This window comes from Cryptomeria japonica, chromosome 1 (assembly GCF_030272615.1).
Source record: "Cryptomeria japonica chromosome 1, Sugi_1.0, whole genome shotgun sequence".
In the NCBI taxonomy this organism is placed as follows: domain Eukaryota; kingdom Viridiplantae; phylum Streptophyta; class Pinopsida; order Cupressales; family Cupressaceae; genus Cryptomeria; species Cryptomeria japonica.
The window spans coordinates 322311369-322338279 of record NC_081405.1 but is presented as its reverse complement, the minus strand read 5'-3'; the positions used below and the strand labels follow the sequence as shown (position 1 = coordinate 322338279).

Below are 26911 nucleotides of genomic sequence, written 5' to 3'. Positions count from 1 at the left end.
AACCTTTGTAGCTCAGTTTCAGAGAGTTTTGGCAGCCTTGTAACACCTTTTGACAGTAATATAATATTTTTCCTTCTCAGATTTCTTGTTTTTGTGTGCTTAGTGTTGATGCAGTTTTAGGTGATGTCTTTTATCCTTGTGAGTGTGTTGCTGTCAACACCTTTGTGTAGGAATTCTCTAATTATTTGCAGGTCATAGGTTGTGCCAGTTATAAGAGTAACCTCAGGTTGTGAGAAAACATCTGTTCTCCTGCTGAGATTCTTATTTTTCAGCCTTCCTGTGAAGTGTTAATGCAGAGGTTATGAGTTTCTGAGTTGTGCAAGAGTTCCTTTTATTACTAGTTATTTTGTGTGTTAATCAGTTTGTCCAAATTTTCAGATATTCATTTTGGTGTATCCCCTGTTAGATAGTAGTTTCAGTTTATGTTTTTCCTCCTTCTCTTTTCTCAGCAAAACCATTAGAATAGTTAAGTTTAGGTGATACCCTATTAGGAAGCCGGCCTTCTCTGGAGGTTCTTTCGAAGATAGGTGACCCACAAACTTGGAAAGATCCCATGTTTCTTCAAAGTACCAAGTTTTGCAACTTGGTGAGGGTGCAACTTTGGTAGATAACAGTTCCATCAAACAATGGTGCCTTGTTTGATGAGAATCCATATCCTTCTTGCACGGCCATATGTGCTATTTAAGATCTTCCTTCAAGTGGTTAGGTTATATTTGAAGGAACTTTCTTTGATACCAATTAAAGAGCACTCAATTATACTGAGAAGGGGGAGGGGGGGGTGAATCAATATAACAACAAACTTTTACTTTTTCACATCTTAATTAATCACGATTGTAATACTTAAAAACTTGATCATCTGCAACAATAACACAAATGCAATATCTAGCAATAAGGAACACAAGACAAAACACATGATTTACGTGGAAACTCTTGCGGGAGAAAAACACGAAAAAATATTGCTTATAAAAAACTCTTCTTATAAACTTTGTAGGCATCAAGCCATAGGAGACACTAATCCGCTGGAGACACCAACCCCCACCACTGAGCACCAACTCAACAAGAGACACCAATCTCTTCTTTTGGAAAGCATCAACTCCCAATTGAGTAAGTTCCAGCTTTAGGATGTTGCTTCTTCAACGGATGATGGAAATCTGAATTGCCTTCACAAACTCTTCTATCTTAAATTCTACTCACAAATTTGCTATAAATTTTGCTCATAAGTCTCCTTAAGTCTACTTATAATTCTAATTCAGATCTTCTCCAATATGGTTAATAAGTCTGTCAAAAAATGCTTCATAAATCTGCCTCACATCTGCTCATAATTCTGCTTATAGATCTTCTCATAAGCCATTAATTATTTGTCTTCAATCACTTTTAAAATCTACTATATATCTGGCTTTTCTGCTCCAACATGCTTAAAGGTCTGCTGTAATATGCTTTAAAGATCTGCTCTAATATGCTTCAAGGATCTCCTCATAAACTCCCTTTGGATCTTCTCATAAAGGTTCAACGAAGAGATGCAAACTTTCAACTAGGTCAGCCCAAACATAGCTTTTTTTATTATTTAATCTTGCTTGTCCAAGATGGGCATTCATTCCAAGGAAGTCATCCTAGATTAAATAATATTTGTTTTTCTTAAAACAAATCCATCAAGGAAGGGTGCCAAGGTAAGAGAGGTCGGCCCCTTTAATCAATCATTCTTTGATATTTAAATATCCATGAATTGGGCGGCACCATGAAGGGGTCGTCCCATTGCTGTTATATATATTTTGCACATTTGAACTCAATAATTAAATATGCAATTTAATTATCCTCCTTGAATGATGATGTCTTGATCATAGTGCCATAAATTTGGCACAAGCTAACCTCCATCAATTTCACCACGACTTGTTCTTTGACATTAATGGCAATATCGTCCATATGCCTTTGACATTAGTAACAATTAGTCTTTTTACCTTTGACATCAATGACATGTGCAACACTTTCAACTTTGTTGTTGAAATGTGGAGGAGATTTGGAATGAGTCTTAGATGCCTATTCATTTACTTTTTGTGTGTTTAGGGTTTGTGTGCGGCTCATAGGCCATTAGGGTTAGGGTTTGGGATGCACAATTCTAAAGCATTTTTTCATTTTAAAACAAATTGAACTTTTACTTTATTTTTATGTCGGGGATGCCTGGAAGTCCTAGGGATGAGTTGGAGAATCTTGGAAGTCCTTGGTATGGTTGGGAGAATCTTGAGAGTCCCTTGGACATCTTATGGACATTCAAGAATCTTGAAGCCGTTCCCAAATGAGGGGGACATCCCAAAATGTCCCCTCTTTGAGGGGGATGTCATAGAAATATCCTCGGTTCTTGGGTGGCGGTTGTGGTATGACAAGGGGATGTGCCCTCCAAGACCTCACATCTTGGAAATGGGAGGATTTGGGGGGGTGTGCATGTCCCATGGAACATTGCATTATTTAGACATGCATCCCCACTTGTACCTTATCAATTTATCTATAAAACTTTATTTTTTCTTTTGTATTTGGTATGTATATATGTGGCACCTTGAGCTATGCACTCTTATCTCTTGCATGAACGTACCGACATATTGTATTGTGATACTGTGTTTTGTGTTGATTTTTTTTAATGTTTGTTTTTGGTTTGCGTTTTGCAATTGTTTTGAATGATATAGAAAGTGCAGAAAATATAAATGCTTGCAACAATTATTGAAATATTCCAAATTTAATTTCAGATTGAGAAATTACATGAACAACCCAGTTCATAAAAATTTATTTCACATATATCCAGAAATGCAGCAACGAAACTTACTGAATTGCTATTGGAATTAGCTAATTGGCACTTGTGGTTTGGACACCAATCTTCAATAACTTTCCCTACGGTCATAAAATGGATAGAAATGGTGGTGCAGATCCTAAATGCCCCCAAAAGATGATTTTGCAGCTTTTGAACACAGAAAAATACCTCACAAATTCCCAAGTGCCAATACCCAAGTTGGGCACATCCTGCAAGGGGTGACTTGAGCTAGAAAAATAAATGCCAAACCAAAACCCACATATTATATATGCATCCTTATCGTCTAGCCATAAGAAAACCTTGAAACAGTACCCAGAATGATATATGACTTTTTTTTGGAGATATGAGCAAAAAAATGAATCTCAGGGTATAGTTGGAGTGGTATGATCAACACTAAAAGTGTCACCGAAACATCCTGAAACTCAAATGGTACTCCGCAAAACCAAACTAGAAGTGCACTGTGAAATACCTGTAAGATGTCTCTAATGAATACCAACTAGAATAGATCGTCCTCAGGAAGGTTGAGATGGACCAAATCCAAATCTCTAGAACCATGCAAGGTTTCCTTAGAGAGAAACAGCAGCAAAAAAAGAAAAAGAAAAACTCAACATACCAAATAAGCTCTCAATTCCCCTTTTTATAAGTCTTTTAGAGAACTTTCTAGAAACTTCCTTTTAAAATCAATTTTTTAATTTATTAAGGCTTTTAACTCCAAAAAATGATTTAATTTACATTTAAAAAGTTTCTGGCACTTAAAGCGACTTTTAAGCATCCCATCATTTAAAACTTTCCATTCTCTTTCCAATGAGCTATAACACTGAGGTGCTTGATAAATAAATTTAATTAAAAAGGCAAGCTTAGTGAAAATAATTAAGTATAGCTCAAGAATGCACCCAATTAACAACAATGGTCAAAATGCATTGAAATTGAAATTTGACTGCATAGGAGTGATCTCGACGATGAAAAATGATAAATGGACCTGATTGGGTGACTTACCAAAAATAGGTGCTCCCTCCAAGAATCTTGGAGCCCAAACTAGGAGTTGGAAATAACATTTGAAAGCATCATATGACTTTTAAACCATCTGAACTCACTAGTAACATTATATTACCCCTTTGAACACGCTGACACAAACCTAGAAAGTCAACGACATTTGCATTGCTAGAGAACTTGAAAATGGGGACATTACACATATTGCTTTAGAAAAATTATTTCTATCTACATATCTATCAAATTATATGTTTTTTTTTGTGTTTGATACGTATATATGTGGCACCTTAGATTGTGACACCTTGAGCTATACCTATTGTCCTCATTTTTGGTTTTCAAAAATGTGGGCATCCCCCTTTGAATTTTTTGTTGAAATTCATGTTCTCGCGTCTCCAATGCACACTTTCCAAGGTTAAAATCTATCTTGGTTAATGATCATTTGAGTATGTTTTCTCTTTTGGTTTTCTTTGTCAAGTTTTAGTTATTTTAACCTTTCAGTTTGTGCTCCTTAGTGCAAGTTGGGGTTTTTTTTCCTCCAAACAACAAGTAACATTATTTACTTGTAATTCATCTTTTGAAGCCCAATTTTGAAAGTTTTTATGTCTTTGTTATATTGTAACTTGTAATGAGGGGTTCAAAGCCCAACCGCAAGCTTGTGAAAGAAGCCTTTATTTGTTGCTTTCTATGTGAAAAGCCCCATTTATTTGGAGGAGTGGTCTTGCATTTATGTGTAGAGTGTTTGCATTCAACAAGGAGTCTTTCTTCCATATTGGCTATAAGAATTCTAGAGAGGTTCATCTTTAATTTTCATTTCTCTTTCTAGTCGTGGTTCTTGGCTAAAGCGACTTTCTTTTTTCAGGTATGATCTTTCTCTTGCCGTTTCTTTGTTGATTTAATGTAAGGGTTTCTGCATCTTTGTCATTGTGTTTGAATGCTAGCCACTTTCCTTGCTCCGTTTTTGTCTTTCTTTGTGCATATCTTAAGAAGTCAGGATCGCGTCTTTTTCGCATTTTAAGTCTCACGTTTGTGTTTCAAAATAGACTTGATTGCAAGCTTATTCAATAAGCAAATCCTTCCTCAGTTTGCCTAGAGTGCAGTCGGGTCTTCCTTTTACAAGTGCAAGTCTTTAAATGAAAATAGACTTCCACTTTTAGTTGGGTCTCCAAGACTTGATTACAAGTGGACCATTTGCATATTAACTCCCTAAAGCTCTTGATACAAAGATGAGCTATCAATTTTCATGTGTTTTGTAAATACTTTTTACTTGCAATTGGGTCCCCAAGACTTGACTACAAGTATAAAATGTATTGTTCTACCCTCCTTTTGCATACTTGCAATCGGGTCCTCAAGACCCGACTACAAGTATGAAATTTGTCTTTGCATGTCAACTTGGCAAGCTCATTCCATTTGTAGTCATATTCCTCCATGCTCATTGTGCTTTCTAAGAGATTTTATTGCATATCTAGCCACTTGTAATCGGGTCTCCAAGACTCGACTACAAGCGTCCATTATTACTTGCCTTTAATTTTTACACTTACACTTGCAGTCGGGTCTTGGAGACCCGATTACAAGTGCGAGATGTAAAGGTTCCTTTGCTTGCAGTCATCTTCCTGAGATCTGATATTCTCCCTGTCGCTGTCCAAGCTTATCCACAAAGCATCTTTGAGTTAGTCCAAGTCGTTTCATGATAAAACCCTCCCAAGTTTTGGTGTGAGCATTGATTTTCAAAGGTTTGGGCATTATGGAATCCCCAATAGCTGCTGAAGATGTTCTTACCCTCTTAAGTTTTCATCACAGTGTTGCAGATTCTCGTTCGATGATAGAAGAGCCGACATCACCTCCAAACAATAAAATGAAGTATAAGTATGACAAATACCAAAATGAGATCGCTCCTACTCAGGTAGTCTCTCTCATTGATGAGATCCTGAAAGATCCCTGATGGATCTCTTTTACCAATCTGCTGTAATTTTTATTTATTTAAATTGATTTTTCCTGCTTATTAATATTTTCTTTCAGAAATAGACAGAAGTTGTAGAAGGGTTGAATTCTTTTTGTATTTTGATGATTTTTCAACAAGTAAATAATGAAGTACAAGTACGTGAACAAAGTACTGAAAATGAAGTTCATATACAGCCAAAACAAATTCGATTCAAGGCAGATTTCTGAATATAAAATCAAATATTTGACCAGATGAAGATTTCCAATAATTTCAGGAAGATTACAATCAGGAATTATTCCAACCTGGATGCTGAAAGAGTTAACATAACTAGGAATGAAGTTGTGGCAAGATTCCAGCCCTCCAAGTGCTGCACGTGGGAAGGAAAGTGGCTGCCAGGTACAGCCGTACGGCTGCCAAGTACACCCAACTGGTTAGAAACCCCAAAGCCCACGCTGAACTCTATCAGAATTGCTGAACTTCCAGAAAGAATGCCGTACAATCTCCAAGATGCTAATAGCTGCAAACAAATCCAAACCACTGTATTGGGGGCTACGTCCCAAACAGGCAAGGCATTGGGGTTGGCGTCCCAGATGCTGAAAAGCTCTTCCAGAGCCAAATCTCAAATCCAAGATGTAAAATATGTAAAAGATAATCATAGAATGAAGCTCCTATCCCCTTATAACCCCTCTCAATTGCAAATTGAACCCTAATTGTCTCCAAGTGGCGTGGTCTAGTGGAAATGTTATAATTTCTTATTTTAAAGTGGTCATGTTACTAGAAAATGACCTTTTTCCCCATAGACAGAAATCCGCTCACTGAATTGCCCTGAGACCAAAGAGAAAGATTTAAAGAATTTCAAGATCTTTCCAACGAGCTATCACACAATAGGATGCGCATCCAGATGAGACCAAAAATCCCCTTATTACCCCAAAATGGCTAACAACTTAGCCTTATTTAATTATTAAACGCTAACTTAGGAAATATTAAAAATATAACCCAAATAGCCACAAAATGCCCAACTGACATTACAAACCCTAAAATCATCCTGTCACCTGTCTGTGACTGAAGTCGGAAATCAAGGATTCACTGGTAGTCTCATCCCTAAAATCTAGGGATGTCCTAAAATTTAGGAAACAAGCCCAATCTCTTTGAAACTGAAACCATCTAAAAGGTCATGAATAACCTCACGACTGGCAACTGTCACGACCTCCTAAAATTTAGGGATACCCCCTAAAATCTAGGAACTGCTCCAAACTGCCTGTAAAGCCAAAATCCAATCACTATATGCACTGAATGAGTCCCAATCAACCTCTGCTAGCCTACGAGACTCCAATGATAGGCCAACTCCTCCGTCTCCGATGTCCACTCTAGAAAGGGGACATGACAGATCCGAGACACAGAGATCGGACATGTGGACATGTCTGAGTTCTTGGAAAGAACAAAGGGCTCACCAACACATGGGATGCAATTACTCTTGAACAACCATATTCATTTGGTTTCATCTTTCCCAGTGGCTGCCCTCCAACCCGAGTTTGTGCTTGCATGTGCCTCTCATTTTGATAAGGAGACTAGAACAATCAGAGACGATGATGGGAACGCCATTATCAGGTTAGATGCACAGACCATTGATAAGATCATCAAAGTCCCCGTAGCTTCTGTATATGCAGACATCATGATGAAGAGTGCTCTGGATTATTATAACCAGAGAAGATCTGACTGCATCAGACACATCATGCCAAATGGCTTAATACTTCTAGGTTTTTGCTTTTCCAGATGGCTCAAGTTGTATCGTTGCGACTTCATTGAAGAAGTTGGCGACATGATCACTCTTCTCAGTAGGATAATGGGATTGAAACACTCTAACGTGTTTGAAATCTTGATAAGTCTATTGTGATCTTGAGAAAGGGGCAATCTCACAGTTTTTGGGGAGAAGTCATCAGCGACAACTTGTGTGAAAAACTGTCACAAGTTCCCACTACCCTCACTTTCTATATGAATTCATACTTGGTGTATATCGCAATGTCACTTAGACAATTTCCTTGTCTTTCTACCAAGGGTGACAGGTCATTGGTGCCAGTATGGAAGTACTATGAGCAACTGACTTTGAGACCCAACATAATTCATTATAGAAGAGTGCAGGATGCATTCTTTGGTTACTTCATGTGCCTTTTTGACAAGACGCTAAAAAATAGAAGAGTCTCTGAGGCAGCTTGGAAGAAAGTGAATGAGTATGAGTGCTTATTTCTACAGTTCTCGACTTTCACCTATATAAGGGTTGGATGCTTTGAGGGTCAACCGTACATGCTGCCAAGATACCCTACAGACAAGATCATCCTGATGGAGTTGGCAAGACAGTTGATGGTAGTTCATGCAATACAACTTGCCAATCACAAGAGTTAGGTATCAACATTTCCTCCCATAATCCATTGTAGATTGGTCGGTATTCTTTGAACACCTCAGCAAGAGCCAAGGCAATGGAGACCAAACTTCAAGAAATCAAATTGATAAAGTTCAAGGAGAGGAAATATTTTGATCATCAAGGGATGAAGGACAAAATCAAGAGGGCCTTCACTCATCTTCGTCGCCTCAAAGACATATGGATTGATCTTCGTACTAAAGAAGATATCAGAAGAATAGATTACAATAGGCTCACCTTGGAGTAGATTGTAGATCTTGATTGACCAAGATCCCTGAAGGAATGGTGGATGATGGAAAGATCCTTGATCCGGAGTACATAGAACAAAGAGTTGTTGAAGCCCCTCTTCGTTCTCCTCAATGGTCAAAGAAGGAATGTGATTCTATCTTTGACAGATTTCAGCCCATTCTTGCAAACACCAATGCTTGGCTGAAGAACAATAATGTCAAGACCATAAAGATTAAAGGTGGAGCAGAAGGTGATTTAGCTAGACTTGATGGGAAAAGGTCTGAGGTCAGGCTCAAGTCCAAAGAAGGTGCCTCCTCTTCTAGCATTAGAACCAAGTTGAGGGTCGGCAAGGCTTTGGCTATTCCTCCACCAGAAGTGTCACTGAAAGGGAAGGAGAAACCATAGATGCAAATACAGGTTATTGATGCTAACAATGATACTCATGAGGAGAATACAACAGAATCACCTCCTTCTATAGGCTCAGATTCTCCTCATACAACCCTTCCCCAATTATCATTGGACGTACCCATGTCTCCAATTGATACGGATGTGGATTCTTTCTCTACTGTTCATGTGGAACTTGTGGAACCAAGTACATCTACCTATGTTAGCATAGAAGTACCTGTTGAGACTTCTCATAGCGGCTTGGAGAATGTCTTCGATGTGAATCCCTCGTATGCCATCTTGTCCAGTGTTTCTTTTCTTGAGGTTGATACTTCTGCCATGAGTTTTGATAAGTTCATGACAAAAGCAAGTCATGATTTGTCCTCCGAACAGATGCTTGTTCTTGTTCAGACAAAGGCTCCTCTTAGAGTGATAGTTGTGGTACAAGTTGAACCACGGTTGCAATCTTAGATGCAAACTCATTAGAACTACCCCCTTGGTTGAGTTCGGTCACACCCAAAAGAAAGAAGCAGGAGATCTCTCCAAACATATTTGATTTTCAGCAGCTTAGGAGACCATAGCCAAGGGCCAGTAAGAAAGCGAAGACAGTTTCACGAGTGGTGGTAGATGGCAACAAAATGAAATATGCAGAAGTGGTAGAGCCTCTAGTTGAGAAACCGCTAGAAGAAATGCATTTGTCAGACTATAGGCTCACGAGGGTGGAAATTGGGAAACATACACATTCTGGTCTCATGCATGATGCCCAAGATTTAGTAGTTTCGCTGGTCGAAAGCTATGATGAGTTGCTAGCAAAGAAGAATGAGTTCAAAGAGAAGAATTCACAGCTCATCACGATGATCCAAAAGATCACAAATTCTTCATAGTAGGTTGATCCTTTGACCTCCTTCACATCTAAAGAATCTATAAAACAATTGGAGAAAATTGCTCAAAAGGCTAAGGCAGTTGATTCTTGGGTAGATCAGCTGATTAATCAGAGTACTCAAGTGGTGAAGAAAGCATTGCACGTGTTGAGCAATGCAAGAGCAGCAAAGGTAAAGCTGAATCAGACCTTGGAAACTTTCAACTAGAGTCTCGTTTCAATTGAGAAAGATTTGAAGATCTGGCATGAGATGGACTAGATCAAACTAGAAATTTTGTGCAATAATATTGTAATTCCAAACAGAGAAAGATACATAGAATTTGAAGAGCTCATGACAAATAAGTCATTGGTCATCAAAGATCTCATCAAAGACGTACAAGCCACCCATGAAATGAGTGATGTAGCCGAGCAGGATATCATCTCCAGTTTTGACAAAATATCTGGCAAAATCTCAAGTCATGATGGAGAGCTGCTCGCTGAAAATTTGATTCTTGCTGACTTAGTGTCGAGCCTTCGTTGGGAGTTGGAATTGGAGCAATTTGCTGTAGCTTCAATCCATAAGTTCATGAATTACAAGGTGTTCTTTGATAAGATGCAGACCACTCTTAAAGAATACAGAGAGGCAACAGTTAGATATTTTGATGTCATCATTAAAACTGTTGCAGTGGCTAGGAATATAACAGGTTCGGATCCTGATGAGTTGCAAAAATCTATCAACAGTTTCTAGTCCCTCATGGCCAGAGATGGAAAAGAATAAAAGTGTCTTTCAACACTTACTTTTTGTACATGCATTTTGTTTTCGACAAATTACATGTAATGTCAGGATTCATGATCGCAAGTGAACTTTCACTTGTAACTTTGTAAATTGTAATTACATGTAAACAAATAACAAGTTGGTTAGCAATAGAACTTGTTGTGCGTTGCACACACCCCCTGTCGCCGACAGGGTCCCCCCCCTTTCCAGTTTTGAGTTTTTTGATCGTCGTCCCGAGAATCGAAACAGAGTTTCTCGTGTCTCCCCGAGCGAGTTCGTGATCAGTCCGTAAGCTGATCGACGTTGGAGTAACGAACCAATGAGTCCTCTTGACTGATCTGGCTTTCGGGCGTAAATGCCGAAAGTTTGTTCCAAAATTTCAAAACTTAACGCAATGCAAGCATTTTTTTCGGACTCCAGGTCCGAACTTGGCGAAAGTCAAGTTGAGCTGTTAAGTTTAAAACGTTGTGCGCTCCCCCCCTTTTGGATGTAAGCGTCCGAAGGTGAAAATTCAAAATTTGAAAGCATAAGGTGGCAATCGCATTCCGGACCCTAGGTCCGAAATTTCCAAAAGGTTCAAGTTTCAAAACATAACACTGCAAAAACAATGTTTTCGGACCTTAGGTCCGAATTTTAGTGAAGGATAAGTTTAAAACACATTATAAAACATTCTTCGGACCCTAAAGGAGAAAAGCGTAAGTTTTAAAACATATCGCAAAACATTTTTTCGGGCCCTAAGCTCCGAAAAGGACGAAAGGTAAAGCGTGTTTTTAAAACAACATTATCAAATGCATTTCGGACCCTAAGCTCCGAAAAGGAGAAAATCGTAAGTTTTAAAACATATCGCAAAACATTTTTTCGGGCCCTAAGCTCCGAAAAGGACGAAAGGTAAAGCAGGTTTTAAAACAACATTATAAAACATTCTTCGGACCCCCGCGTCCGAGTGAAAAGGGCAAAATCGTAAGTTTTAAAACATATCGCAAAACATTTTTTCGGGCCCTAAGCTCCGAAAAGGACGAAAGGTAAAGCAGGTTTTAAAACAACATTATAAAACATTCTTCGGACCCTAAAGGAGAAAAGCGTAAGTTTTAAAACATATCGCAAAACATTTTTTCGGGCCCTAGGCTCCGGATGGAAAGGCGAAAAAGTTAAGTTTTTCAAAAACGCATCAAACCGCATTTTTCGGACCCCAGGCTCCGAAAAGAGGCGAAGAAGTTAAGTTTTTCAAAGACGCATAAAGCAGCGTTTTCGGACCCCAAGCTCCGAAGGAAAATGGCTAAGTAAGGTTTCAAGAGCAAACACAGTACAAAACGCACTTCGGACCCCCCCCCCCCCCTGCGTTCGAGCTTCAACAAGGTCGGGCAAACAACATTTTTGGGCCCTAAGCAGCCGAAATTCTAAGGTAAAGGTAAAAATGAAGTCCAAAAAACAAAACATTAAACGCAGAAGACACAGTGTGTAACGCGGAGGTCAGGACGAGCACACCCGCGAAGGTTAGATTCGAAAACCTCCAATTCAAAATTCGAAAGGAACTCTTCAATCCGAAATCAAAGAGGTAAGACACTGCATCATCCTCCCATCAACCATCTAAAATTCAGGTTGCTAGGCACAGAACCATGTAAAATTGATAAATCCTCTTTCATCTTCCAAACTGCGAAAATTTAAACAGGAAGGATAACCGTTGGGATTCAAATTTTGCAGGATCATCCGCTCGCCCCGCCGCAAGGTCGAGCAATCACCCATCATTCGCTCCGATCAGGTAAGTACGCCTTATCGCGTACGGTCATTTAAAATGTGTGGATCAAATAGGCAAATACGCAAAATTTGAAATGCTTAGAGTCTGCATCTCCATCATTCGAGCATCCAAAATTTAGGACTCATTCCCGAAGTTTGGCCGAAAACTGCATCTCTTTGCAAAATTCTCATGTTTTGTCTTTGTTAAAATTAATCAAAAAATTCGAAAGTGAGAACGCTTAGTCATAAATCTTCAGGAATATGATGCTGTTGAAGTTAATCAGATTGTTAGCCCAGAATGATATTTAAACTAATCTCGGTCTGTTGAAACACTTCTGTTATTATCTAACCCGCATCGTCATTCTCGTATCACCTTGTAATCCGTGTATGGCTGTGTAGGATAAATGCCTAAATCAGCGGCAGAATCATCAAGGACACCCGCTGCAGCAGAAACCTCACGAGCATCCAAATCAGACGTCCCACGGAAAGTTGAAAGAATGAAGTATCAGTATCAGAGAGGAGGGTTAAGAGAGTCAAAGGTCCAGAGCATCTGGGACAACATTGGTGACACCGACCTTGGCCATATTGATATTCAGGATTTCAGGGATCGGGTCTTCTCACCCAATGCATATGGTAGGCCTAGGCAAATGCTAGAAAGTGGCATCGCCCAAGCAGCAGGTTTTCCTCCAGCAATCCAGAACTATGAATTAGTAGTGGAAGCTGCTCGGCATTATGAGCCAAAGTCCAGATTAGTGCTTCTGGAAGATATCACTATTGCCGACTTCTCCCCTGAGGCTATCGGTGATGCATTTGATATCCCCTTTCCAAATAATCCCATAGCTACAACAATGGACGAGGCACAGGGGGCGTATGATATGAACCCAGCCCGATGCAGGGCATTAATTAACGAAGAATGGTTCAAAGAGAAAAAGCCTTCAAGCACCAGGATTGTGAAAAAGACCCCCAGAAGTGACTTTCGTAATGAACATGGCGATATGGTCACCTTACTTAGCCGAGTCATGGGACTTCCTAAGTCCAACTACTTTGAAGAATGGATGTTCTATTTTACAGAACAGGTCTTTGCCGGAAAGTCTAAGTTTGACTGGGCCCAGATCATAAGTGATAACATCCACGCTCAGCTGATTGAGCTTGAGACAAAGAAGTATTTCACCATGACCTCCTATTTGGTCTATATGTTCGCAAAGAACCAGCCACTGCCAGGATTAATAATGAAAGGTGAGATCGGGAATGGGCCTGGTCAGGTAAAAGTTTATGATTGCTACCCGCAGCTGCACTACCAGGATATAGCTCAAAGGGAAAAGAGCAGCCCGGCTTACGCGGTTGGACAATACGAACGCGTCAACGACGCCTTCACAATGCGCCTAGTCAGGCTAATGCAGGGAGGGTTACACATAAGGCTCTCAGAGCAAGCTACCATTTTAGTGCAGAGGTATGGGGCCTGGTTTATTCAGTTCCCAAGATTCTCCTACCTCCGAATTGCTGGCTTTGAAGGTGCCCCCCTTCGACTTCCGCGGTATCCAACCGATAAAGTAGTCCTCATGGAGGTGGCGAGACAATCACGCCCTGCCGGCATATTGTTACGAGAGAGCAAGCAAGCTGGATTCGCATTTCCAATGATCATAGGCAACCATGATGTCCAATTGAGAACTCCCACCCTAGCAGAAGAATCCCTTACAGAGCTAGCCTCCTATGGCCTACAGGAACATTTTCCGAGAAAATGTTTTGATCATGACAATTTGGCAAAGAGAGCTTACGGTAGGCGCTACAGAGCAAAGGAGTCAATTGAAGATTACTGGAAAAATTGCTCCGATGACTACGAAGTCAGGCGACGGGAATATTCTAGATTGAGTGTGCAGCAAATGCGACTCTTTGAGTACCGTCGGGTCCCGGATCAGCTCACAGACTCGGGGAACTGTCTCCAAGTCCGGGAATTCGAAGCAGTAAGGCATCTCTTGCCAGGCGTTGATTGGTCTCAAGACCCAATCACAGATTTCGAAGCAGTCATGGCAGCCCCGGCAAGATACACAGATCAGTGGTTACAACACCAGATCGAGAGGCTAGTCCATGAAGGGGTCCAGTTTACTTACCATCTGATGGGCAATTTCGACTCTCAGTCTTCCGAAGATGAAAGGACATCAGCTGAAAAACCAGAGAAAAGGAAGAAAACTAAGGCTTGCAGAGGGACTCGGACGTCCAAAAGAACAAGAAGGGAGAAGATTCCCATAAGAAGGCCAGAAACCACTTCATCTTCAAAGGACCCCAGTTCATCTGACGATGCCATAGATTTGGATTGCATACCTGCTCCGCCTTCCCAGAGCGACATAGAGGCATTCCAAGCCAATGATCCTCCTGCTCCAGATATGCCGGACACCGAGCAAAAGGGCCCCAATCCGACTAAGCCGGGTGACCAGATAGAGGAAGGAGAAATCCCATCCACCCAGGGGATCGAAGTGCATGAACCTACCCAGCAGAGCCGCCATGAATTACTACTCCTCCATGCAGCCAAGGACGACTCAACTGTCGAAGGGGAACAAAGAGCAGACGAGATCCATGAGCTCGAGGGAACCAAGGAGCCACCATCACAGGAAGATGTCAGACAATTATTCAGTGAGATAGGGGAGAACTCAGATGCAAACAAAGAGCTTCCTCCTTCTTCCACCCCTCCGATGACGGGACAGCTATTAATTTGTGATCAGCCAGTTGGAAGCATGGGAGCACAAGGTGCTAACTTAACCCTATCCTCAACCCAGACAGTGCCTCAAGAGTGGCTGATCGCTAGAGCTCAGCGCAGGGCCGCCACCAAGGCGCCCATCGACCTTGAAGACATCTTCTCACGAATGGATCAAACAAAAGCAAAAGGGAAGAAGAAACCGAGAACATACTCTAAGATAACCAAGGATGGGCAAAGGAACCGCACTCTTCATATTGCTACCCCGCCCGTAAACAAGCCAGCAGATCAAATAACCCTGGCAGATTATAGCATTACGACTGTCCCCATCGGACGAGCTACAAAAGAGCAAGAAAAGGAGGAATTTAAGGACTCAGTGCAGAACATACTCAGACAGCTCGAGGAAATCACAGCTGAAAAGGACATGTATCGGGCCCGTGCTGAACAAGCCGAGGGATACATCGATAAGCTCCTACGGCCACTACACAACCCCTCTGAATCCCATATCCCCCCAATGGCATTGGCGCAGAGGACCACAACTGAATTTGAAGGAATCCGAGATACCGCAAAGGCCGTTAAGGAATGGGTGCAAGACATCAAGAAAAAGGGAGAACAGATCCTCAAAGAAGTAAAGGAAATGGCTCTCCATCGAGAGCTCACTCTCGTCAAGCTGTTGGAAGTAAAGAGAGAATCCCTTCACATGCATGAAGTAGCGGCCTCTACCCTTCCCCTCCTAAGAGCTCTTTTCTGGACACATACACAAATTCCCACACTGCCTGACATCCTGAATCCCCATAGCATCAGTGTTCTCAAGGAATGGTACTGGACCGTCACCATGAAGAACGACGCCCAGGAAATTATTGACAAAGAAAATGACGCATGTGAGGCAATTCTGGGGAACATGCAAGAACTAGGCAAGACCATCCTCCGATCAATGGTTTCGGGGTGGATAAATGACCTGTCCGACAGTGTAATCCGGCCTGATTGGGAGGAAAGATTGGGAGCAGATAAGGTTTCTTATTCCATTGAAGACTTGAGTTTTGCTGGTCAGTTCCATTCAGACATATTGTGCTTCGAGCGTAATCGCTCCAGCTGGAAGGACGGTTTAAGGCACGTGAACCAGTATCTCGAAGGCATGCAATACAAAATTCGCCACCCTCCCATGCCGCCTTTTAATCCCCTCTTCCAATTATGCATCAAGTTTCAGGAATATGTCCGCGAGGAACGAGCAGCAGGTCGTGATTTATGGCGAGAGTACCTGCATGGCGAAGACCAGTTTCTGCAAAAGGAATGTGAAACCAGGATAGAGAAAGTAGTTTCTCAAAAATGCCTTTTTCCCTCCAAGTCTTAAAAAGTGTACTTTTGTTCCAAAAAGGTGACAGTTGACTTTTGGTCAACATATTGTAAAGTTTTTTTTGGTGCACCTCCCTTTTTTGGATTATTTCAAAAGTTGTAATTATCCTTTGGTAGTTATTGCTCCTTTTGGGGTAGTTGTAGATATTTATCCCCCTATTTATGAGTGTGGGTCCCTCTTTTTGTAAGGATGAATCTGGGCCACTTGTTTAGATTAGATCTTGGCCATTCATCCATTTTTGGAAACCTATTTAAGGGGACTGGTTTTCCCTTATTTTAGGAGGAAGTTCTTGAATTGTTGCGAAAGCTCTGAAGAAATTTTGCAGGAATTAATACAATGGATTGAAATTACCTTCAAATTTCCTTGTGAGTGCATGGTCTCCTTCTTCATTTAAATTAGAAAGCTTTTAAATTATGTCTGTTCATTTTACACAGTAGTTCTTACCAAGCATCTGATAGAATCTTCACAGTCCATACCATTAGAGGATAGCTGATTGCTTTTTTCCTTTCTGCATGGTTAATCTGGGCTATTTTATGATTCAGTTCGATTATCAAAAGTACACATATCATGAATGTAGAAGTTCTAATATTGTATTTGATAATATGAAAATCTGGTTTCTCCTTTGAAGATTGCACTGAGTTTATGCAAACATTGTGTCTGAATGACTGATGATGCTTAATTTGGTTTCCCGGAGGTGTCTGTCTGCTTGGGTAAATCTGTTGTCCTAGTTAACATTTACCATTCTCTCTCTCTCTACCCTTCCTTTCTTTCCTCCCAATTTTATCCCCTTTTTTTTAGAAATCCGCAGTCTTGCTAAATCAGCTTCAAATTAATCAACATCACCTGAAAGAAAACCAAAAGAGGTCCCTGGGAATTCGTATATGAAATTACTAATCAAACGTAAGCCCCCTTGTGTTTCCAGCATAAACACATAAAGCCACTGAGAGATCCCGCAGTCAAGACCTGACAAAAGAAACCTTGAGGTAGTCTCCTTTGATCAAACTTAGAAAACAGCATTAGAGACTTCCTTATCTCAAGAGAGAGTAGGATAATCAGCCGGCTATTCTATTCTGCGTTGGCCGTATGGAGTTTGCAGCAATGCGATTTCAGACACGTCAACAGAACTGTAATTTGAATAAGTCTTAGTTAGTTAGTTGTGGAGAGAGTTTTAGTTAGACTTCTCCCACATTTTGCTCGTAGCCCCTTTCCTATATATACACGAGGGTGCTGTATGTAATTTTTATCTTTTTGGCAAGCAAGAAAACTCTGCAGAATTCTGCACTCATAGAGACTTTGAGTTTTATAGTTGTAAACTGTTTTCTCTCAAGTAATATCAAAGAGTTTGAAATTTTAGACTTTGTGTTGAAGACATACTTTGTGTCCATTGCGTTCTTATGTCATATTGGGACATTTCTTTGTACTTGCTTGAAGTTGTGGGAAGTTGTTGAGAAGAGCTTCACTCTAAATATTTGCAGACTTTGTGCTGCAAATATTGAAGATTGAATTAGTTTAGTTAGTGATTAGAATCTGAGAAGAGCTGCAAGACTTTGTGCTTGTAGTAATTCCCATTTAGAGTGACTTGAAGGTGCATCATACTCGCAGACTTTGAGCTGCCATATGCTGTACATTGTTCTTATTGCATCATTATGAAAAGGGTAGATAGGATTTTACAAACTCAAGACTTTTTGCTTGGTTGTTGCTTTCCCGTCCCGGAGGAGGTGACGAAAGTCTTTGTGCTTTTAGGAAACTTCATTTCCTCTCTTGGTTTTGTTTAAAACTCGCTGTTATTATTCCTTCAAAATTGTTGTTTCTTTTTTGTGAATAGAAAAGAACATAATCTTTTCTGAAAAAGGACGAAAGGTTGCTGTCCTATCCATATTAGATTAAATTAGTTTTAGTTAAGTGTTAGAAAAGGGGGAGCCTTCCCTAAATTAGGAGAGTTTACACTCATGTGCTGTGGCTGAAACCACAATTTTGCACATCCTCCCAAGTGTACAAAATTTTCAACTAACAATACCCTCTTTCATCACATACATAAATACACAAACATGTTGATTGATAATTTTGTTCAAAATATAAAGTTTATTGCACATGAAAGTGTGATAATTGGAAGGGCACCAAACAACTAGTTATGTTTTAGGGAAATGCCATACCAATCTTAGTGAAGGATTAGATATCACCTTGCAAAATTCTACTTTTCTTGTTTTCATCATTTGTTTGATAGGGAAGGAAACAACCATGCTATTGTTTGATATTTTGTGTTTATTATTTATAAAGATTATTGAAAAAATGTGCAAACTACCCATGATAATGATGCCATTTGTTATCATTATGTTTTGTTTCACCACTTCGAGTTCAAATTTGATGTTTTATATAAGTTGATATGGTGTAATTCTTGATTAGTTTTGTTACAAGTTTCATATGGTGAGTGAACTACTATTTTTTTCTTATATTTTTTTTATTATATCATTAAGTATTTTTTCCAACATATGTAAAATAAATTTAAGGCTTTATGTTATACTTACCTTGTCAAAAAGCTTCAAGGCTTGTTTTCTAATTATTACAGTTCTTTATTTTCTTTTATTGAAGGTCATAAACGATTTGTTGGATCCGACACGACAAAACTTGAGAGTAAGAGAAGATGCTCAGGTGTGTTTTCTATAAAAGCTTGATTTCTAGTGTTCTAGTGAAATCAACATGACAAGCCTATCTTTGTTATTGAGTTCTAATTTTTGAATATTTGCATAACAATTACTGTTTCAACAACAGGATAAAATATTTAAAAACAGTCACGTTCAAAAATATTTCCATTCACTATGCTTTTATCTTTGTGTTTTCTTTTTATCCTTATTTACTTTATGAAGTTTATTTTATATGTAAAGGAATTGCTAAGGCACGTGGATGCAAACTATAAGAGGGTGATTATTAGAAGTAATGATTAAGCTTTTTGTTAACTTGAAATGGTAAATTTGGTTTTCTTAGTGAAATATTTCTTTTTTCTTGTGATTAATAACCTACTAGTAAGGAGCATTTACTAGTTCAGGATTTTTTTTTCAATCAGTACTCTTAACTTCTATATGGCTAGTGGCTACCTAAAATGCACACCAATAATCCACTATGGTTTTAGAAAAAGATGTGAATTAATATTGGTTTTACTACAATACAATTATATTAGTTGTTCCGGATAATTGCTATGTTGTAGAAGGGCAATGATAAAGTTGTGGTTCTGTTGTCCTCATTTTTGTTTTCAAAAATGAAGGACCATTACATAAAATTTTTGTCAAAAAATGAAATTTTACTCTATGGCATGCTTCCCAAGGCATAATTTCGCCTAATCCTTTGATTGGATTAATCCTCAGTCCATCCTCGAACCACGTTTCAAATTTCATCGCATTCTGGGCTCATTTGCTATGTCTTTCCTTCAATTTCGGGTTTTTTCTCTCTGACTGCAGGTGGGAAATTTTCCTTGAATTGCAAGTTTTAATGATTTCCTTTGTTTTGGTCTTTGTCGGGAAATTTTTGGCTAATTACAAGTGCACTTTATTGAAAAAATAACTTGTAACTTACTTTTTTTTTCCCCCTTGATGCTTTTTGACTTTTTAAGTCATAATAGGGATTTTTTGGATAAGTTACAAGTTAATTTTAAATTGCATATTTAAAAGTCACTTGTAATTCTTTTGAAAAACCCCTATTTTAATGTCTTTTGCTTGTAATGGGGATTTTATTCCCCTATGACGTGTTGAGTTATTAAAACTTGTTGTATGGATTTCATTTTCCCTTTACAAGTTATTTATAACTTGCATATCTCTCTCCAAAACCCGATTTTGCTTAGAAATGAAATAAAGTGACAAATTTAAACTTGCTATTGTGCCCAAAAAACCCAATTTTCTCCATAAAGTGTAAATTGAGGAATTTTAAACTTGCAATTGGATTTCTAAAACCTGATTTTGCCTTGTTGAGAGAAAAGTAACATTTTAAACTTGTAATATGGAATTAAAACCCGGTTTTCACTATTACATGTAAACTGAAACTACTTGTTCTTTCCCAAAATCCCAACGAGCAATATTGGAGGATTTTGTTGACAATTTCCACCGATTTTTGTGAAGAAATCTTAGGAGGAGGAAGGCGTTTTGGATTCCTTGCTATTTTCATGCATTTTCCAACTCTCTTCATGCCATTTGGAAGACATTATCGCTGGTTTTATGGGGTTTTAACAGTAAAAATGTTTTTGAAAAATGCCACAATTTGCCTCATTCAAGTGCCATGAATGTTGTCTTTCCTAAATCGTTTTGGCCTGTCTTGCCTAGGCGTGGAGGTTGGGTGCTTTACTTGACCGATTCTTCATGCTTTTAATGGGCATTTTGATACATTTGGCGTTTTTTTCAAAAACGTGGCTAGGGTTTGAATCTTCTTCTTTTGTCTATAAGAGATTCTTTCTCTTCATGATAGTTATATGTTTTGTTTTGTTCTTGTCTAAAATCGGTTTTTGTGAGAGAGATTTTCCCCTTTGCTAGCAATTTGTGAATTGCATTGTTCTTCCCCATTTTCCCTCTTTACTTGTATTCGGGATTTTAAATTCCAATTACAAGTTGGATGAAAATAATTGTTCTTCCCTTATGGTTATAAGAATTTAACCATCTTTTGTTGAAATTTCAAGTTGCAAAGATGAAAAATATTCATCCTTTCAAAATCGGGTTTTTAAAACCGAATTACATGTTGAAAGTTCTTCCCATTTTCTAGAAGATGACCTTTCCAAAATCTTTTCATTTCCACTCATATTCATTTCCATCATCCGTACATACCATTTCATCTACTCATTTCACACCTTCATTCATTTTTCCCATTTAAAGTCTACCTGCAGTCAGCCATCCAAAACCCGAAATTGGTCCAAAATGCACTCAAAAAACACTTGAAAATGAGTTTTAAAGGTCCAATTACAAGTGAAAACTTGTGTTTACCCATTACGCATATGAAGTTGCATGTTTGCTCCCCACAATTGCAAGTTAATGCTCTTGGTTTTCCCACACATGTAATGCAGCTTCCAAAACCCAAAATTCACTTGTGAGCCCATTTTTGCATCAATTTATCCCTTCCCTTGTCAATCTGGTTTGCACACACAACCTACCAAATCAATAAATTAAGGCATGGGCCTTATTTTGCAAGTAGATTTCAAGATTGGAGGATGATGCAAAGAAGAGATACAATAACAATTCATGGTTGAGAGTATAGAATGCTTTTAAGACAAAGATGGTCATGACATAAAAAGAGGAAGGAAGCCCTTTCCCTCTTGAAAAGCTAATACTACCCAAAGCAAGAAGATAAGGATGCAAGTTCCGTTCCGGTTCAAGATGTCTTTACCAATCCAGAATACTTCAAGTTCTAGCATCCTGAAGCGACATGAAGATCATCACAGACAAAGGATGATGCAGTTAGAGTCGTGTCTTCAGACACGGAATAGTTTTAGTTATGCATTTGTAATTTTGTTTCGACAAGTTACATGTAAAAAAAAATAACTTTGTAATTGCAAGTTAACTCATTACTTGCACTTTTGTAATTACATGTAAAACAACTACAAGTTGTGTTCAATTAGGATTGTAGTTGGAATAAGTCATAGTTAGTTATTGAATAAGTCTTGGTGGTTGAGACAATTTCTCAAGTTAGTTGGGATCCTCCCACCTTTTTCTCAAGACTCCTCTTCTATAAATACTTGAGGGGTCTATTGTAATCTTTATCTTTTTGAAAGCAAGCAAAAAACTCTGCCAAATTTGCAGCAAAAAAGTCTTTGAGCTTTTATGTGTAAATTGAAGAATTGAAAGGAATAGAAGAAAATTGCTTAGCTTTGAGTCTTTGTGCTACATTCTTGAGTTTGTGTTCCATATTTCCTTTCTTGCAAGTGTTTCTTTGAGAACTTAATCGAATCTGATTTGCAGTCTTTGAGCTGCAAGTATTGAAGATTAATTTAGTTAAAGTAGAAGTTCTATTGGCAAAAAGATGTAAGACTTTGTTCTTACACTTGTTCTTAACAGAATTTAGGAGTAGATTTTGTGAGAAATAGCTGTGAGTCTTTGAGCTTGTACTACTTCTCATTGTTTTAAGTAGAAAAGAATAAGATATTCCAGTCTTTGAGCTGTTATAATTTGTTCTTGATAGAATTAGTATAGAAAAGGGTAGATAGGAATTCACATAATTAACTCTTTGAGCTTGATATTGTTGTCCCATCCCAAAGGGAGTGACGAAAGTCTTTGAGCTTTCAGGAATCTTCATTTCCTTTCTCTCATTTCATTTCGAAAGTTGTTACTGTTGTTTATATCAAATCGCTATCACTTTTCTGTGAAGAGAAAAGGATATTGTCTTTCTTGAAAGAAGAAGAAAGATTGCTGTCCCATCCTATTTTATTTTCAAAGTTGTAGTTAGATAGGGGGAGCCTTCCCTTAATTAGGAGAGTTTTACTCATAGACTGTGGTTAAAACCACAATTTTGTATATTTCTCCAAGTGTACAAAATTTTCAACCAACAGGTTTTACCTGTTTACACATCTTGACATGCAAAGAATGTAATGTATGAGATCCCTCCTATTACTAGCTTGCGAGACTTATCATTTCCCATTGGATATTATATTATATTATATTAAAAGTTGTGAAATCCTTTATTAACTATATCCTTAGGTTTTGAAGATCTTTTGGAGACCAATAGACAAAAACCCCTTTGTTTCGTGAAGTTCAAAGGATGTAACCTCTTGGATTCCTAAGAGAAACTTGATACGGAGGTGGCATATGCACATAGTCGTAGACTTTCACCAATTAGGAATTGTTACCTGATTTTACTTCCAACTTAATCAGGTAGAGCTGAGTAGTTATTGCAAGGAAAAGAGGAGGTACACATTTTATTTTGTTAAGATATAGCCCTCGTGAATCTAACTGATGGTAAATCGGTTATTATTTGGAGAGTGATATATTAACAAAGCATACAGTTTGGAAATTAAACATAAACAAACTAATTGTTATGATCGGTTGCCTACGTAGGGACATGTCCATACGTGGCAACTGCCACGTATGGACATGTCCCTACGTAGGCAACCTTTCCTCTTGTATTTAAGCCGGATTCAATGATGGAGACGATCAATAACTCACGGCAATCAGTCTTCCAGAATCGCTGTCATTATTCTTTGATCCATATTTCACAACATGGTATCAGAGCCAGCATATTAAGAGAATAAATTAGACAGCCATATTACTCATAAGCATTTATCGAAAGTAAATAACAAATCAACGCAGAGGCTATATACGCAAAGGATATATCCGACTAAGAAAATATTCAAAATGTCAAGTAATATGAGAGTGGAAGATAGACTCGAAGGAGCCTCCAACTTCGTTTCCTGGAAGATACGAATCATTGCCATTCTTGAAGAACTAGAATTAAAGTCTTACATAGAAGAAAATCTAGACATGCCAAATGATGAACCAGAGAAATCTACCTGGAAAAGGCGTAATAATAAAGCAAAGAAAATAATTATTGACTCAGTCAAAGATCATATTCTTCCATCTATAGCCAGAATGCCTAAAGCATATGAAGTATTTAAAACCATTAAAAATACATATGAAGTTAACAATGCGAGCAGAATGTTAACCTTGAAACAACAACTTTTAAACATAAAGATGAATAAAGATGATACAATATCTACATACTTTTCAAGGATATCTGAAGTAAAAGACCAATTACAAACTATTGGAAATGAGGTAGATGATCAAGAAATCTCTCTCATAGCCCTAAGAGGATTACCAATTTCATGGGAATCCTACATTCAATGTATTAGCAGAACACCCCCCTTACCCAAATTTGAACAACTTAAGAATGAGTGCATTCAAGAGGAATCTCGACTAATCTCAAGAGGATTAGGGACAAATAAAGAAGGAGCAATCCAAGAACTTAATACAAATACCTTCAACAAAAATAAAAAGTTCTCCAAACGGAAGAGAGGAAATAAAAACCATCAGAAAAGAGATATGTCTAAAATTCAGTGTTACAAATGCGACAAATATGGGCACACTCACAGGAATTGTCCAGAAAGGAAGAAAACACAAGCTACTCTAGCCGAAGTCAAAGGAGAAAACTCACTTTTCTTCTTAGCCCTATCAAGCGAAATAAATACAAATAAAAACACTTGGATCGTAGACAGTGGAGCATCAAGGCATATAATTGGATTTAGAAATCAGTTTGAAACACTTAACGGGCACTCAAGTGAAGAGGTTACTATTCGAGATAACTCCACATATCCTGTGAAAGGAATTGGGACCTGTACTATCAAACTAAGAAATGGAGTATCTCTACAGTTAAAGGATGTTCTGTTTGTACCTAGAATAAAAAGAAATCTAGTCTCAATCTCAAGCCTAGCTGATCAAGGATATCGGGTTACCTTCAATGAAGATAAAGTTCTACTCTGGCCTAAAAATACAAATATCAAAAATGCCATAATAGTAGGTTCAAGAGATGGTAGCCTATACAAACTATGCAGTGATCAAAAGGAAGCACTAAATCTTGAAGTTTCAAATAATAATGAATTATGGCACAAAAGATTAGGACACCTAAGATATAGTGCTCTATCCAACATAAAGAAGATTACTTCAGGACTGCCCCAACTAAAATCTGAACACACAGGCATTTGCAAGGGATGTGCGTTGGGAAAGAATGTAAATTTTTTTTTTCCCTCAAGTGAGCACAAATCAAAAGTGATTTTAGAACTAATTCACTCAGATCTATGTGGTCCCATGTCAACACCATCGCTAACTGGATCCTTATACTACATAATCTTTGTTGATGACTACTCTCGAAAAACATGGATATTTTCTAAAGTGCAAAGACTCAAATGAAGTACTCTCTAAGTTCAAAGAATTCAAGGCACTAGTAGAAAACCAGCCAGGGAAGAAAATTAAGGTGTTAAGATCCGACAATGGGGGAGAATATACATCTGACAACTTCAAAGACTTTTGTAATTCTGTTGGGATTAAGAGGGAGTATACTGTACCATATAATCCACAACAGAATGGAGTAGCAGAAAGAAAGAACAGAACCATAATTGAAACAACAAAAGCCATGATGCATGACCAAAACTTACACACTTCATTCTGGGCAGAAGCTTCAAATACAACAGTCTACATTCAAAACAAATGTCCGCACTCAGTTCTAGAAAACATAACTCCTGAAGAAGCTTTTACAGGGAACAAACTAGACTTAAGTCATTTAAGGATATTTGGCTGTCCCGTATATATACATGTTCCTAAAGAAAAGAGGACAAAACTAGAACCATCCGGAAAAAGAGGTATCTTCATTGGCTATAGTGAAAATACTAAAGGATATCGCATTTACATTCCAGGGAAAAAATCTGTTGAGATAAGTAGAGATGTAAAGTTTGAAGAAAACACTGCACTCAAAGAACCTGAGGATGATAACATTACTAAAGAAGAAGGAGATCACATAATTGAGATTGAGAGGGAGAATATCATAGAAAATTCCAAACCTTCAGACACTGAGAGGGAGGACATCATAAGAGCTTCTGAACCTCTTGTTGATGAAAATATTGAAACACTCAATAACAAGAAAAGACCTCTATGGGCAAGGAAAATGATTGAAGAGAATAATGTAGAACCAAATGAAATTTGCAAAGAAAATAAGAGAACAAGAACTCTAAAATGTTATGCTGCACTTCTAACCGAACTCACAAATTCTGAACCAACAAATGTCAAAGAAGCCTTATCAAAACAGGCTTGGAAAGATGCTATGGTTGAAGAATATCAATCTATACTAAAGAATGATGTTTGGGATATAGTGCCTAGACCAAAAGACAAATCAGTTGTCTCATCCAAGTGGTTATTCAAGATCAAATATGCATCTGATGGCAGCATTGAAAAACATAAAGCTCGCTTTGTGGCCAGGGGATTCTCTCAAAAAGTAGGAATTGATTATGAACAGACATTTGCCCCAGTTGCCTAGTATACGTCAGTAAGAACAATCATTGCAATTGCAGCATCCAAAGGATGGAAAATTCACCAAATGGACGTAAAGACTGCCTTCCTAAATGGTTCAATTGAAGAAGTATATATAGAACAACTAGAAGGATTCATCATATGTGATAAAAATTGCTATGTTTGTAAACTAAAGAAAGCTCTCTATGGGTTAAAAGAAGCACCTAGGGCCTGGTATGCAAGGATAGACAACTATCTCTCCAAACTAGGGTACTCCAAGAACCTAGCAGATCCCAACATCTACTTCAAGGCTTCAAATGGCAATATGATTATATTGGTCCTTTACGTGGATGTCTTTTGATAACAGGAGAGGATAATCTCATTAAGAAATGTAAGCAAGATCTGGTAGCAGAATTCGATATGAAGGATCTAGGGCTTCTACATTATTTTCTGGGATTAGAAGTATGGCAGAAGAAAAACTACATCTTCCTAAATCAAGGAAAGTACACCACAGATATTCTAACTAGATTTGGGATGATGGAGTGTAAGCCATTAGCTACACCAATGGAAACTAATTTGCACAAGCTGAAAATTGAGGCAGAAGATTCAGAACCTACAGATTCCACACTCTACAGACAAATCGTCGGTTCACTCATGTATTTGGTAAATACTCGTCCTGATATCTGCTATGCTACAAATGTATTAAGCCACTTCATGTGTGAACCTAAGAAGATACATCTAATGGCTGCTAAACACATTCTAAGATATTTACGAGGCACAATCAGAC

The 26911-nt window shown here is 38.4% G+C and overlaps 1 protein-coding gene across 5 annotated transcripts in view; it reads left to right on the top strand.

Moving 5' to 3' along the window:
• LOC131073169 (kinesin-like protein KIN-7C, mitochondrial) overlaps positions 1-26911 on the top strand; it is a 344338-nt gene that overhangs the window by 128256 nt on the left and 189171 nt on the right. For all 5 annotated transcript variants that reach the window (XM_058009569.2, XM_058009568.2, XM_058009570.2 and 2 more), the window contains exon 7: positions 18755-18814. In XM_058009569.2, the coding sequence (XP_057865552.2) occupies positions 18755-18814 (60 nt within the window). The remainder of the gene's footprint in view (positions 1-18754; positions 18815-26911) is intronic.